At 38.6% G+C, this 15,814-nt stretch overlaps 2 protein-coding genes and 1 long non-coding RNA gene across 4 annotated transcripts; 1 reads left to right on the top strand and 2 right to left on the bottom strand.

Annotated features, from left to right (window-relative positions):
- Positions 1-988: 988 nt before the first annotated feature.
- LOC106091753 (myb-like protein AA) lies at positions 989-6,688 on the bottom strand. The gene is made up of 2 exons (XM_013258397.2): positions 6,258-6,688; positions 989-4,323 (listed from the first exon to the last, which is right to left on the bottom strand). Exon 2 carries the CDS (start codon positions 4,233-4,235, stop codon positions 1,473-1,475), a length of 2,763 nt encoding a protein of 920 aa, XP_013113851.2. The 5' UTR covers positions 4,236-4,323; positions 6,258-6,688; the 3' UTR covers positions 989-1,472.
- Positions 6,689-7,410: 722 nt separating this feature from the next.
- On the top strand, positions 7,411-14,511 carry LOC131997796 (uncharacterized). Its single transcript, XR_009398423.1, has 3 exons — positions 7,411-7,567; positions 7,624-7,916; positions 14,442-14,511. It is a non-coding gene; the product is annotated as an uncharacterized LOC131997796 (long non-coding RNA).
- LOC106091749 (uncharacterized) lies at positions 8,957-15,133 on the bottom strand. Of its 2 annotated transcripts, none has more exons than XM_013258389.2 (5): positions 14,433-15,133; positions 10,160-10,360; positions 9,964-10,101; positions 9,580-9,900; positions 8,957-9,513 (listed from the first exon to the last, which is right to left on the bottom strand). In XM_013258389.2, the coding sequence occupies exons 1-5, from the start codon at positions 14,649-14,651 to the stop codon at positions 8,992-8,994; spliced, it is 1,401 nt and encodes a 466-aa protein (XP_013113843.2). In that variant the 5' UTR covers positions 14,652-15,133; the 3' UTR covers positions 8,957-8,991. The 2 variants fall into 2 exon arrangements, with proteins under 2 accessions (XP_013113843.2, XP_013113844.1); XM_013258390.2 differs by lacking the exon at positions 14,433-15,133 and adding an exon at positions 10,447-10,720.
- Positions 15,134-15,814: the final 681 nt, after the last annotated feature.

Below are 15,814 nucleotides of genomic sequence, written 5' to 3' on the forward strand. Positions count from 1 at the left end.
ACAGAACAAATGCTATCCATGGTGGAGGGTATATAAGATTCGACCCGTCGAACTTTGCACGCTCTTACTTGTTGTTCTTAGCATTGATGATTAGTTTGTATCGCAAAAGTGGAAAGTAAGACTTTCTTCTCTCTTATTGCGCTAAGGAGAGTTTAAGGATTTATGAGCCCTATTTCTGAACAAAAGCTTGCTCTACACCGTTCTCAATAGTCGTTGGTTATGTAGAGCACCTTAATCAATTTGACAAAGGTGTTGATGAAGATACATACATGGCATATCAGAAATCGTGATCCACCATGCCAGTCAAAGTGCTTTTAATAACAGCACACTCATACTAAACTTTTATAATGTCTTCTTTATGTAGTTATGTAGAGCACCTTAATCAATTTGACAAAGGTGTTGATGAAGATACATACATGGCGTATCAGAAATCGTGATCCACCATGCCAGTCAAAATGTTTTTGACAACAGCACACTCATACTAAATTTTTATAATGTCTTCTTTAAATAGAAAGCATTGAATTTAAATAAAATCACAAACAAAATTTATTTTCATAGAAAAAATATTAAATTTTAAAAGATATTTTATTAATTTTCAATTTATATGCATTTTTATATATTTTAAGAAATTTTGTCGAAAAGCCGTCTCGAAAGAAAAACAAACAAAAATTGTAAAATTTAATGATCTTCGCCCTAACAGGCAAAAAATTGAAAATGAAAAAAATCAATACTGTCGATATTTATTATTAAAACTATCGAAAATATCGAATGTTGCTAATATCGATAATTTGACAGCTCTACTCTAGTCCCCAGCAACAACATGTACCAAACAACAATAGATTTTCAATCACATGGTAGCCGGTTGTACGTACCGGATTGACCCGATAAAGTCCTTCATCGGCAAGGGCTGGCGCCTCGGTGTACAACACACTGCTACAACAACAACAAAGCTTAAGCATAAACATTTGAAATAAAAAAAAACAACATATTTTGTAATAAAAAAGTTGTTAAATATATTTAAGATTTATTGCCAAAAAATGTACAAACATACATTACATTCCGTGTTATGGTGTTTAGGTTAGCTATACTAAAAAACTATGAATACCGCTTCTAAATTGGTAAACTCACTCTTCTTCTTGTTTCTTAAAAATATATATATATATATATATATATATATTTGTATATTACGTACAATTGTATGCATACATATGTGTCTAAATGGATGGGGGAGGGAGCAAGGCAAAATGAAATGAGGCTAAATGATTGGCAATCGATATTTTTCCTTCGTCTCGATTGATAAAAAAGAAAAGAAATACTTTTGCTTACAACTTTTTGGAAAAGCTTTAACAAACTTCAATAAAACCATAGTGGGGTATTTGATGGGATTCGAAACTGACATTGGGGGAGGGTAATAAAAAATACATAACTTTCATCTAATCTTTAAAAAATCAATGGGTAGGGGAAAATTAAAACTACGCCTGCGTAACTATATACACGTCCCCATTGTTACCGACCACCTCAGTCATGGTGACCGTGGGCAAGTGGGAGTTGTTGCTTTGTACATTGGTTATACTTAAATTCTGAGTGGACGATTGAGCATGTGTAACATGTGAGCTGACGCCGCTGCTGGAGACTGTCGAGGAGAGATTGTCACCACCATGCCCTGTTTTTTGCAAATGTTCCTCCAGGCCATAAATGTCGTAGAAGACATCATTGCACTCTCCACATTTGTACTTGGGTATATTCGAAGTGTTCGGGTGTTTGCGTTCAATATGAGATCTAAGGGTCAAGGCGGTGGAGAAATGTTTTCGACAATTTTCCACGGCACAGCAGTAGGAACGCTGCTGGTGTGTCTGGCGATGTCGATAGAGAATGGCCTTCGATTTGAAGGTCTTGTTGCATATGTGACAGGTGGGCACTTTGCTGGCCGATTGATGGGTCTTCATGTGCATCCTCAGCATGCCGGGACCCTTGAACTTCTTTTGACAGATCTCGCATTGTGGTTGCTTCTTGCAATTCGCCCTTATCCAATTCGAGTGTAGGTGCATGTGATTTTGCAAGCCCTTGAACTGCTTGAACTCCTGCTGGCACAAATTGCACTTGTAGCGACCCGAGCCCAAGACCGTGGTCTGCTGATTGATGAAATCGGCTATGAGCTTGGAATCAATCTCGAAATCATCATCTTGGGCCGCCTGAGCTATGGAGCTGGCGGTGGCCTGTAATTGGCGGGTGTTGGCAATCGATCTGCTGGAGCTGGTATTTGAACGACGCTGTTTTTTGGCCATGGACGTCGTCGAGTAGTTTGTATTCGAGCTCAGGCTTGTGCTGGAGGCCGACGTCTGCAGCTTATTGTTGTGCATATTCTGCTGTTGTCTTTCGTTTTCGTTGGCATCACATGCCGCCTGAAAGACAGCATTAACCTCAGCCTCTTCCAGAGCATCGACATCATCCACATCGACCCCATCTGCACTTATGCAACCATCCACCACAGTGTAATGGGTTAGTGAATTATCATCGTTGTACTCATGCTCATCGCTGTGCAGAATCTGATGATGGTCCTCCACATCTTGTTCGGTAATAAATTCCGAGCCATTGGAGTTCTCCAGTAGCATGGTGCCGTCATCGTCCAGAATTTCTTCTTCCATGTGGATTTCTTCGATGATATCCTCATCGTTGTCCTCGAACTCCTCCTCGTCATCCATGACATGCTGGACCACGGTGACATCGGGTAATATCAACTCTTGCTGATGATGTTGCTGTTGCTGCGAAGTGGTCACAGTAACATCATCCAGATATTCCAATTCGACATTTTGCTGCAACAATTGATGGTGCTGGATCTGCAGTTGCTCATCTTCCACCACAATGGTCTCACAGATTTGTTCGCGCCCATTGTGATGCTGCAGACTATGGCCAGTGGCCTGATGATGATCGTCCAGAGTACCATCTTGTTCGTCCTCATCATCGTCAATCAAATGTTGCTCCGATTGTTCCATTAGAGCATCCTCGTCGACCATGGTCAGCTGATCCTCTTCCAAAATGGCCGCTGTATGAGTATTGCTATTCATTCCATGTCCGGAGGTGCGCTGGGGTAGAATATGTACCAACTGAAGAATCGATTGCCCATTGGGTTGTTGTATCAACTGCAGCGTCTGACCACTGGTGGTCTGTATAAGCTGGGGGGTAAATTGGGTCTGGGTTTGAGCAATTTGATTCGTTTGTGTATTGGGGCTGCTTATTATTTGGGCCAGCTGGGGCGGGCCTCCATTGCCATTCGTGGTCAAAATCTGAGTGGTGGTTATGATCTGTCCATTGGGCAAGACTATTTGTTGGGGCATGGTTGTCGTTGTATTATTTGCCACATTTGTAGTGTTTGAGGAAATTGGCATCAGTTGTGGCGGCGCATTGAGTAGTGATTGAGGATTTTGTAAACGATTTTGTAGGCTAACTGCCTCATTGATGGTAGGCGGGGGGAGTAAATGTTGAATTTGCTGCGTTTGTGTTGTAGTTTGTTGTTGTGTTTGCTGCAGCTGTTGCTGCTGCTGCTGCTGTTGATTAGACTGCTGCGCCTGATGTGAGTTCTGCATGGACTGTTGGTTCTGGATGGATTTCTTGGTCAAAGGCTGGAGTCTCTTTAATGGAGATTTTCGTTTAACGGTCTGTTGCAATAAAATTTGCTGTTGCTGTTGTTGTTGCTGCTGCTGCTGTTGTTGTTGCTGCTGCTGTTGCTGTTGCCTCAAATCCTGCTGCTGTTTTAATTGCTTTTGCAAAGTTTTTTGCTGTCTTTGTTGCTTCAAAAGTTGTTGCTCCTGTTGCTGCTGCAACAACAGCTGCTGTTGTTGTTGCAATTCCACTAGTTTTGCCTGACTCTGCTGTAGCTTCAAACCCTGAATTTCATCCAAAACAACACGCGTCGTCGTCTGCTGCACTCTCATAGGACTCTCTATTTGAGGCTTCTCATCAATTACCACCCGCACTGTTATGGATTTGATATATTCCCTTAGCTCTTTATCACTGCGTTCCACTTGCATTTTAAATGCATGGCAACGTGAGACCGCATGTACACATTGCACGCAGATTTTATCTGGCCAACCTTCGGTTGGTTCCACAGTAACGCTGGCGCATTCCATTAACATTTCTGCAACCTTTTCACTAAAAAGTGGTCTCATATCTTTGCGTTCGCATATACAGACACGGCAGATTTTGTCCAGTTCCAATACCTTCTTGCGTTCCATCATTTGTGGTGTGATGTGTTTTGTTTTCGAGAGAGCGGGTGTTTATTGTGTTGCTATATTACAATTGGCGCTGCAACTGATGTGCCACGAACTAGAATTTAAGAAATATTTAGTACTTAGGTCAAGTTATTAAGGGATTGGTGAAGCTGCTGATGGCATCCATGCGTGAGTGGTTTTGATTAACAGAAAGCAGAAAGGAACAGAAAGCAGTTATAGATTATTTAAGTCAATAACCCCACCATTAATAGGATCAATGGAGAATTGACCTAAGATCATCCCATGGGTGAGGGCAGATTTCTGTTGTATTAATGAGTGCTGGCTTCCTACAAGGGAAGTTGACTTTTAGGACACTATAAGATGTAGTTGCTATGGTAAAAGCGGGCCTTACGGTCACCACTTAGACGAATGTCCTTAGCAACCTCAGATGGCATGCCCTGGTGTTTTATTTCAACGTGCTAGAGGGTAATGCGAAACCATATGATAAACGGAGAAGGAATGGAAAACACATATCAATTTCATCTGGTGGCTTGCTACGAATTTTATTGAAATGCCCAATCTAAATATGTTCGAAAGTAGGCTGCAAAGATAACGGCTCAACGGGAGCCAGCATTAGAAGACCTCTAACGAGCAAGCAAGAAGGACTCGCCGAGAGGGCGTTGATATGTGTAGTTTTCCAGCCTTGAACGAGTCCTGTAGGTTCCGCAGATTGCTGTCCAAGGACCGCAAAACCCTTGGGAGCATACTGAAAACTAACGGAACTTGGACGGTGACAAGCTCTAAAACTCCCGAGTTGCTGGCTGTGTGGCACTTCACTATGTGTTATTCAGGAAATAGGAGTCCCTGAACAAAGGGAACACGGCCATGTTTTGCATAGTGCTTTTTAAAGACCTAAAGATCCTAGGAAACATTCTGAAAGCTGAAGAATCATGGACAAAGTTAAGCTCTGAGACAAGCTACTATCAAGCTACTGCGGCGCACTTCTCGTTATAGTTCGCCTTTCTCTGGACTTCTATATACACGATTAAGTTCTGATTAGAGGGCAACGCAGCAGGTGTTTTCATTGAGCTCCTAACAACAAGTCGGCCATATAACATGGTCTTCAGGGCGGTTATAACATCTTTTAGGCGAAAGTCTTGGCTGCCTGGACCAGCACCTTGGATCACGACGCTGAAGGTTTTGCCTTGGACAGCAAAATTTGTACTTTTAAGTGTGTCGACATTTGTAAAGTCTTCAGCTGTGAAAAGTTTTAAAATACCTTTGGTCCGGCTTTCAAAAATAACCGAAACAGGAAAAATACCTTCACATGAGCAGAAAAAACAAACACCCTGTTCTGTTTTTGAAAAATCGCATAATATTCCTCTCTCTTCTTGACAAAAAAGAAAGAGACAAAAATATGTGTGACGCGAGAAAAGGCAAAGTATAGGGAAAAAAGGTTATTTCTCCCCTCACTCATCACAAACATAAAATAGAAGTTTATGGCAAAAAAAGAGAGGATTTCATTTAATCCAAAGAGAATAAACCAAGGCCAAGAAATAGTCTCCCAAAGGCTTCTTCTATAGAAATTAAGCCTGACACCTTATTTTAGCTCCCATTAAATCTCTCAAACTCTCTGCAAGCACCTGAGGTTGCAATTAAATTTTATTAAACCGCTGGCTTTCCGAACATATTCACATTACAGATCAAAATTATTATTATAAAATATCACATGTACTTAATTTAGTACCAAAACATACATATGAAGCATCCAGTAAAAGTCCCATCTCCGATTTGTAAGAAAAAGACAACCGAAAAACAAAGTTAAGTAAAAAGGGCACAATAATAAAACAACCACACAAAATAAATGAACAAAAATTCCGGATTTGTTCATTGCAAGAGTATGAGAGCAAAAGGCACCTAAAACCCGAGACAGTTGAAATAACAAAAAAAATATTTAAAAGAAAAAATACCACTCAAAGCAACACACACTCACGCACATACACTGTACAATTGCTGCCGACCAGCGAGTATCAACACCACTACACTTACCTGACGTTTTTTTCTTCGCTACAAAAAAATTATATAAAAATAAGGCGATTTGCAGCTTTCATCGAATCTCGTAGATTCCACGTTCCACTTTTTATGAATTCGACGAATCTTTTTTCACTATTTGTGACATTTCATGTACATTAATTTAGCTTCACTAAAGCGGGGAAAGGCCAACTTTGTTTTTTTTTTGTTGATGTTGTGTTTTCAAAACAAACAATAATAACAATGTTAGAGTGAAAAGTTGCAAATTTCAATTTGATAATCTACACGAACGAAATAACTAATACTACACTCATTCTGTGTGATTTAAATTCGAAAGGAAAGAAATTTTCTTCTGTACACGACTTTGTCTTGCTCGTTCGCTCGTTCTGACGTAAAGCCAGCAATGGAGAGGTAGCATTCGTTTCGTGAAAAGGGACGCACGAATACAACTCCTCGTTTGCCAGCCAACTCATGCCATTGCATTCGCTCTTGCGCTACCAATAGGAAAAAGAAAGAGCCAACACTTTGGGCACCACAAACAACAGCTGTTTGCCGGTATGGAGTTACCAGATGAGGGAAAAAATATATAATAATAAAAATTTGACAAATTTTATTTGAAGAGTACCGCTACCTCAAAGTTACTCAAAAAAGAAACAAAAGAATGTTTAAATTGATATCCTGACTTGGAACTACTTGCTAATAATTTCCCAAAAAAAAATTTCCAATAAATACCTGTGTTTTTTGATAATTTTTGTCTCGTTGCTTTCTGCCTGTTTGTCTCACAGCTTTTGCACTGGGATTTGGGTTTCTCCTTTTTTTTGCAAGCAAACCTCGGCAAGGCTCAGTAATTTTCGTAAAAACTGCTTTTTTTATTAATATTTCACTCTCACATCACTTTTTAATGTATTCGCACTGCACACAAACCGATTTTGATAAAGTTCATTATTTTGCAATAATTTATTTCGTCTCTTTAATTCATAAAACTAATTTTTGCACAATAAACATTGCTCCGCGAAAAGGACTGAAACCCGAAAACACCATCCGTAGACGAAGGCATAGACATAGGGACATATGGCTTAAGCCAAATGACAGTTAACGAAATGTGTTTGCTCACGGTAGATGGCGCTCTTTGAAGAGGAACAAAGGGGAAAAATAACGTTAAATTTAAACAATTTTTGTTAACATTAAAATTTTCGAAAATAGCAACAAAACATTCCAATCCAAATATTCCAAAAAGAAAAATATTCCAATTGGGTGTGGAAAACAAGGCGAATTTTGAAGAAAATATGTATAAAAAGTCTAATTTCACTAGCTTTCAATAAATATTGGTAATTAGTTTTTGACATTTCTCTTCAAAATATGTTTAGCCAAATTTTTCTTATAGTTAGTTGTCCAACAAACTTGCTGGGTACAGTTAATTGTTCTATCGCATGTATTGCTTGAAGACTCCGCCTCCGCTCAAGTGAACTGAGAAGAAATCCCGAGACATCCCTAACGCGCCATCCACTCGCTTTATACCAGCCAGTAGAATGCGCCAGCTTAGGCCAATTTCCCATCGCAGACGGCAGCTGAATTCACAGCCGAAAATGATGGGAAAGTTATTGGTAAGCTGTGATCTACTGTCATGTCAATCTTGAACCCCGTCCCAAATTAATTGTCTATCTCAAGAGTGATAAGGTAAAGAGCCGCATCCATAGTTGCAAAGTAACTGATTAATCAACATAATTTACCAACGACTAAGTTACCTTTGTTTGTTGTGTTCTATATTTCGTCTGCTCGATTCTGTTGAGTCTCATGACCCAAGAACTCTGCGACTAAAATGGGGTGCGGTCACAGGGATCTGGGTCTGAGTCGAGTGGGTCTCGCTGGGCAGTTAAACAGGTGATGTGTATCGTGCGGTCCCTGGTTACAATCGATACATACATCTAGCACGTCGACATCAATCCTTGCTCTGTAGGAGTTGAGGCGGCTGCATCTGCCAGAACATAATTGAACCAGAACTACTCTGGTTTGCCGAAGGAGGTCAATTTCTTCAGGTGCAATGGGCGGTCGTTCCCCAAGGAACGGTAACCATTTACCGCATCTACTACCGTGTCTGCATGAACGTTGTCTAGACCTGCTTGATATGCCGCTTGATCTAGAGGATCCCTCTTGCAACGCTGAACCTCACGCGCTAGATCATGTAGATCTACCTTCGTCAACCGCAAGAGCTTGACCCCGAGAATATAAATATCCTTTTGCTTGATAATCTGTATGTACTGGGAGTCGAGTGCCTGACAAAGGTCCTCTAACTAGTTTGAAGGGTAACCTGCACGATTGCACTATGCGATAGTTTAAAATTCTATCTTCGATTTTGACGCTTAATTCGCTACAACAAATTCCAAGAAATCTGCCACCAAATATTAGGTACCTAAATGAGAGAGACTATAACATAACAATTCCTTTAGCCATTTGACGACAGCGCATGAATCACCTTCTTGAGCCTCAGACAATTGGTTCAACTACGTTTCGGCAGATGCAGCCACTCCAACTTCTTTAGGGATAGGATTGAAGCCAACGTGCTAAATGTGTGTCCCGCTTGTAACCAGAACCTCACGCCATCTCTTTATTTCCCCAGGTTATACTTTTGACATAATAATAAAATGTTCCACAATTTTTTATCAATGCTGCATCAAGTATCTTAATTTTAAAAGATATTCTTTGAAAGCCTTCTTAGATTTCGTCTCCAGATAATTTATTTTGCTTAAAAATTCTATTTGGTGGCTACACCGGTAAACTTATATTTCCTAGGTTCCCTCTTATCACTATATTTTTGTACTGTCCCATAGATGGCGGCCAGCAAAATGCCACCAACCGCCAAAAGGATCAATACAAACCAAGGATATAAGCCCCAGCCATCATCATCGGTATCATCCCGCAAGCCCTCGACATGCATTTCCTCATCGTCATCTTCAAATACATCCCCAAAATCATCAGCCTCGGTATCCGTTTCGTTGGCCTCCTCGGTCAAGCGTTGAAATAGTTTGCCGTTTAGTGAATGAAGATGTGCCACCACAATATCCTCAGGTTCAGGCATTTCATAGACCGGTTCGGTGCTATCAATGCGCATAAATGAAACATTGCCATTTTTCATTTCATCATGGAAACGTTTGATGCCAGAGCCAAAATACTCATAGATATCAGCATTGAAAATGTGTTGATGTTCGGCCCATTGGCCTATGAGATCGACACGGACCTTAGTCTTGGGATCCATTTTACGGCCAAAATAGGCTTTCTGAAATAAAGCGGATAAGGGGATAAATTCTTCTTTTTTAACACCACCAAGTTTTTTTTTTCTCACCTCTGTGACATCCATGCCACCTATGCCTTTGTCATCCAGTTTTAGTACAGCATTTTTATGCTCAAAAAGTATGGGCAGCCTTAATAGACCCTCCTCCTTGTAAACGGAGCTTAGATTCACAACAACCTTTTCCACATATTCATAGTTAAAGCTGCCATATATTTGTTTCTGCTCGCGACTGGGGTTCTTAAGTGCTGTCTTACCCAAAAGGGTTTTATAGCTAAGCGATGAGTTGACCCAAGGCAAGTAGGTTATATTACGTAGCTCATACATTAAGGGTTTTATCTCAACCAAGACATTGATACTAGATTCCAGGCCATACTATAAGGGATTTTAAATTATTCCAACAAAATCATCAAGTCGTAACTTTTCAATAAAACTTACAAAATTATCCTCGAATATCATGACCACACAGGTGAACAAGTTGTCGGATATATGGTTGACTAAATCAGAATGTCGAAAATGACATAACTCGGTCTTTTCACGTGAGACATCAGTTGCCTTGGCCATGTAGTTTATGCGCTAAAAACAAAAACCATCATTGAAAGTGGCAACAAAGTGGTTAAGTAATCATGTTTACATCTTTTGGATCCAAATATTGGGCATAATACTGTTGCATCATATCATAGGGTATCCAAGCCATCAAAGGATTCGTTTTGCTATGGCATATTTCATGGTACTGACCACGACCTATCAAATTGCCATTGTACATCTTCAAGAAGTAGAAGGCATCTTTGTGGGTGCTACCATGGTCCTTGCACATAGTGTTGCGGAAACTTTCCTGAAAAGAAATATTGAAGCAACTTCATGAATCATAGAGTTTCCAATCAAGGTGGACTGCTCGCGTGTTGCTCTTGTCGTATTAACTCATTGTATCTCGTTATGTTTTTTGTCTTTGTAGAAAACATGGTGTTTTGTCATTTTTCAAAGCGCCTATTGTTGACCATGTTTTGTCTGTTTTGTGCATGCCAGGCTTAATTGAATCATTATATCCATATATGGCTGTAGCAACTCTGACTATTACACTTTACACATCCATTTAAGTTGCTTTAAAGGTTGAAGAAAATGCTTGTGGCCTTTGATGATTGTGTTGAAGATGAATTGAAATAATTAATCCTTATATTGGGTTGCCCAAAAAGTAATTGCGGATTTTTTAAAAGAAAGCAAATGCATTTTTAATAAACTTTAATCAAATATACTTTTTTACACTTTTTTCTAAAGCAAGCTAAAAGTAACAGCTGATAACTGACAGAAGAGAGAATGCAATTACAGAGTCACAAGCTGTAAAAAAATTTGTCAACGCCGACTATATGAAAAATCCGCAATTACTTTTTGGGCAACCCAATACATACTTGTGAGCAGTGAATAAATTTGATTTAAACATATTTTGAAAATTGGGAACCCGCCACCATAGATTCAGCCAAAAATTAACCCAAAATAAATAGGTTGAAGGGCATAATTTTACCCTACGTATCAAATTTCTGCCAAACGAGACAATAATTTAAACTTCTAGGAACCAAACAAGGATAATCGAGAGATAGGTTTATATGGGAGGTATATCAGGTTAAATGCCGATTTGGACCGCACAAAAAACACTCCGTGCGAAATTTCAGTTCAATCGGATAATAATTGCGGCTTCTAGGGCTCAAGAGGCCACCGCGGTGCAGAGGGTAGCATGGCCGCCTATGACGCCGAACGCCTGAGTTCAAATCCCTTGGATTCATATCCCCTTACTTATGCTGGCTACATTTGTAAGGTATCCTGTCATGTCAAAACTTCTCTACCAAGTGGTGTCGATATGCGCACGTCGTTCGGATTCGGCATAAAAAAAGAGGCCCCTTATCGTTGAGCTTAAAACTGTAATCGGACTACACTCATTGATGTGAGAGAAGTATCCCCTGTTCCTCAATGGAATGTTCATAGGAAATTTAGTTACTAGGGGCTCAAGAATTATAATCGGCAGATCGGTTCATATGGGAGCAACATATTGGGTTGCCCAAAAAGTAATTACGGATTTTTCATATAGTCGGCGTTGACAAATTTTTTCACAGCTTGTGACTCTGTAATTGCATTCTTTCTTCTGTCAGTTATCAGCTGTTACTTTTAGCTTGCTTTAGAAAAAAAGTGTAAAAAAAGTATATTTGATTAAAGTTCATTCTAAGTTTTATTAAAAATGCATTTACTTTCTTTTAAAAAATCCGCAATAACTTTTTGGGCAACCCAATATATCGAGTCAAATCAGCAGATCGTTTTAAACCGTACTTGTCATTAACCATAACAGAACACCACGTGCAAAATTTCAGCAAAATCGGGCAAAAATTGCGGCTTCCAAAGTCTCAAGAACTTAAACCGGGAGATCAGTTTATATAGGAGCTATATGAGGTTATAGAACAATTTGAACCGCTAGGCACAGTCGCTAGGTACCACATGCAAAATTTCAGCCAAATCGGACGAAAATTGAGGCTTGTAAGGGCTCCAGAATTCAAATCGGGTGATCGGTTTATATGGGAGCTATATCAGGTTATAAACCGAAATGGACAGTACTAGACACAGTTATTGGAAGTCATTACAAAACACTGCATGCAAAATTTCAGCCAAATCGGACAAAAATTGCAGCTTATAAGGGCTCAAGAAGTCAAATCGGGAGATCGGTTTATATGGGAGCTATTTAGATTGGGTTATAGACCGATTTGGACCGTACTTATTGCAGTTGTTGGAAGTTATTACAAAACACTAGATGCCAAATTTCAGCCAAATCGGACGAAAATTGCGGCTTGTAAGGGTTCCCGAAGTCAAATCGGGAGATCGGTTTATATGGGAGCTAGATCGGGTTATAGACCGATTTGGACCGTACTTATTGCAGATGTTGGAAGTTATTACAAAACACTACATGCAAAATTTCAGCCAAATCGGATAAAAACTGCGGCTTCCAGGGGCTCAATAAATCAAATCGGGAGATCAGTTAATATGGGAGCTATATCAGTTTACAGACCGATTTGGACCGTACTTGCCACAGTTGTTGGAAGTAATTACAGAACACCACATGCAAAATTTCAACCAAATCGAACAAAAATTGCGGCTTCCAGGAGCTCAAAAAATCAAATTGGAAGATCGGTTTATATAGGTGCTTTATTTAAATCTGAACCGATATGGCCCATTTGCAATCCCCAACGATGACCTACATCAATATTAAGTATCTGTTCAAAGTTTCAAGCGGCTAGCTTTACGCGCTCGTCCTAAACATTTCATAAATAGTAGATCAGGGTTTCATGAATATAATGAAAATTATTATTAATTTTATGAAAAGGTTTTCATAAATCTTATGACAGCTTTTCATAAACTATGTGTTTGAGTTTCTTAGATATTATGACCAGTGTTGCCGTTTTTGGTAGGTTCCTACCAAAATTGGCAGGTTTTTATTCTCTTTGTAGGTTGGTAGGCCGACCCCAATTTTTGGTAGGTTTTTCCAACATATAAATAACTCTAAATCATGTGACTTTCAGTAGTTTCTGTGTATTCGTTAGGAGTGCAGAATAAAACCATGGATGTGGAGGGGCCAAATACTGTTAAAACGTGCCTAACTGCTTCAAATTTCAGGAAAAAGGGCGTAATTCTGATATTGACTGTAACTGGTACGAATGTTGAGGAATCGCTTCCATATTTCGTTGAATTAGGAAATGAGGCTTTTGTACGTTCAATGCCTTCAATCGGAAAACGGGGCAATATGGCAACAGCATACAGATCTGGTCCGTACTCAGATGTTGAAGGGTTCATGCAACTCACTGCAACGGCGAAAATGTGTAGTGAACGTGCATTTCTGAGCTCAAACTATAAAATCGCGAAATCGCTGTTTTTCCATTCAGCACGTTTGTTTGTGGAAATCAAGGCAATAATACATCTTTCATTAACTTAAGATTTCTAATCGGGAGATCGGTATAAGGGATGCTATATCAAGATATAGGCCATCTCTGAGCTTTAGACTGTATACTGTATACCACAAACAAACGGACGGACATGTTTAGATCCTCTATGAGTATAACAACGTTCTATTAATGTATAAATTGATCTGTGGCAAATGGAATTGCAAAATTACCAACTCTTCGGTGGTGGGTAAAAAACATATACCGCATCTTTAGCTTGCACAACATTTGGTAGGTTTTGGTCGGGTTTGGCAGAATTTTTCTTAAATTTTGGTTGGAAATAATTTTCTTGAGTGGCAATACTGATTATGACATGTTTCATTGAATTGAAATTTATGAAAGGTTTTTCACAAATGTTATGAAAAGTTTCATAGGGATGTATTTTAACATTATTTTCATAAATGTTATTAAAAAATCATGAATATTATGAACATTTTCTTTTCTGCGTAGTTATCTCTGGCCACGATAGCTATCTCAAACGTTTGTTTTTTCCCGAAGAAAATAAACGGAATCCATCGACAAGTTACAACAACCCAATTTTTCTAGGTACACTGTAAAACTTAATTCTGTGAGAGTTTTTCTATGGAACTAATTTTTTCTAGGAAAAAAAAAAATATTTACAAATAAGTTTTCTATGCAAATTTGTCTAGGTACACTGTAAAAAATATTTTTTTGAGTATTTTTCTGTAGAAATCATTTTCTCTAGGAAACAAAAAAAAAAAAACATTTACAAATTTTTATATTGAATACCGATAAATTTTCTACGGAAGTTAAGTTTTAACAATTTTAAACAAAATATTTTTTTGTTGTTTTCTAAAAACTGTGTATCAAAATCATAATTTGAATTAAAATTTTTCAAAATTTATAAACCTATGTACAATACGTTTAATTTATCTATAAAACAACACATGCAGGCAGGTCCTTGCTTCTTACCTTTTCCAGTGACGTCAATGTGGTGGCTATAATTTCACATGGTGCATTATCATCCAGGGGATTTTTATGCTTTTCTATATCGGACAATAGTCTTGGCTCTGTTCTCAGACAGAATTTTATATTTTCTTCAAATATTTCACCAAAGGCCTCTTCAAGTCTAATACAAACGATGCCGAGGATCAAAACAACAGTCACAGTCAAGGAGTGGTATCGCAACATAATGCTGGTTGCTGCGATTAGACCGTCGCAAAGTAGTCCGTTACAAAGTAGATATCGTTTTTTTTATCCAAAGCGAGTTTTTCCGAATCCGTTCAGTTCTCTTGGAGCTTTTTAAAGTGACTAATTAAATTTTGGATTTAATCAAATACACATAGACGATAAATTTGATAGCACAACCAACTTCCAAGAGAATAGGCAAGCGTCATTGCATCAAACGCATGGAGAATAGTTTTAAGATTACATTTTATTTTCTTTTTGCCAAATACAAAACATAAGCACAGAGGCAATTGTAAACTCCACTCGCGTATCCTCGAATCACTGAGGCGGTAAATTCAAATTGGGAAATCTCTATTGTTTTTGCTATGATACCTGTATCAATGCCGGCCGTTTGTTTTTTTTTTTGGCTACTATTACAAAACAGGTTACTCTGACTATAAGCGAAGAATATTAGATGTTGTTGCTCTGCTAGCAATGCTATAGATGGTTTGCACTCCTTTAGCTTTGCGAGAGTTTGCAATTGTGTTTTTGTGTGTGAGCGAATGTTTTTTGTTGTCATTTACTTTAAAAGTTTTGGAAATTTCAACTTTTTAATTGACAATATTTAAAAGTTGGTTGGGATTTTAATCTCTTCTCTTCGCCTTGATAAGATAAATTCCATAAAGTTGAATTTCTTTAATAGAATATTAATACAGCAGAAGTATTTATTCACTCATCCCTTCATGGATATTTGCTAACGATTACCGCTGCTAGACTCTCGTCTTGGTTGGTTTGGCAATCAGTCAGTCAGACAGTCAGCCAGTCATCGTATGCAATTCGCAATGTAATAGGAAAATTATATTTTCATAAGGTATCAACAAATTAGCATGCTTATATCGAGAAAAATTCTTCAAGAAAATTTCCACAGACAAGGTCAGATGTTTTTGATATTAGCATGTGAAAAAATTTGCAACAAATGAGTGAATTGTATTTTAGTTGTTTTAAAATAAAAAAAAGAAGTAAGAGCGTGCTAAGTTAGTCCGAGCCGAATCTTCTATACCCTCCTCCATGAATCGCATCTGTCGAGTTCTTTGCGCAGTATCTCTTTTAAGGCAAACAAAGAATAATCAATAAGGACGGAGGAGGAGGAGCTATATCAAGTTATAGTCCGATTCGGGGCTCAAGAC

The sequence above is a fragment of the Stomoxys calcitrans genome, chromosome 5 (assembly GCF_963082655.1).
Source record: "Stomoxys calcitrans chromosome 5, idStoCalc2.1, whole genome shotgun sequence".
Lineage (NCBI taxonomy): Eukaryota > Metazoa > Arthropoda > Insecta > Diptera > Muscidae > Stomoxys > Stomoxys calcitrans.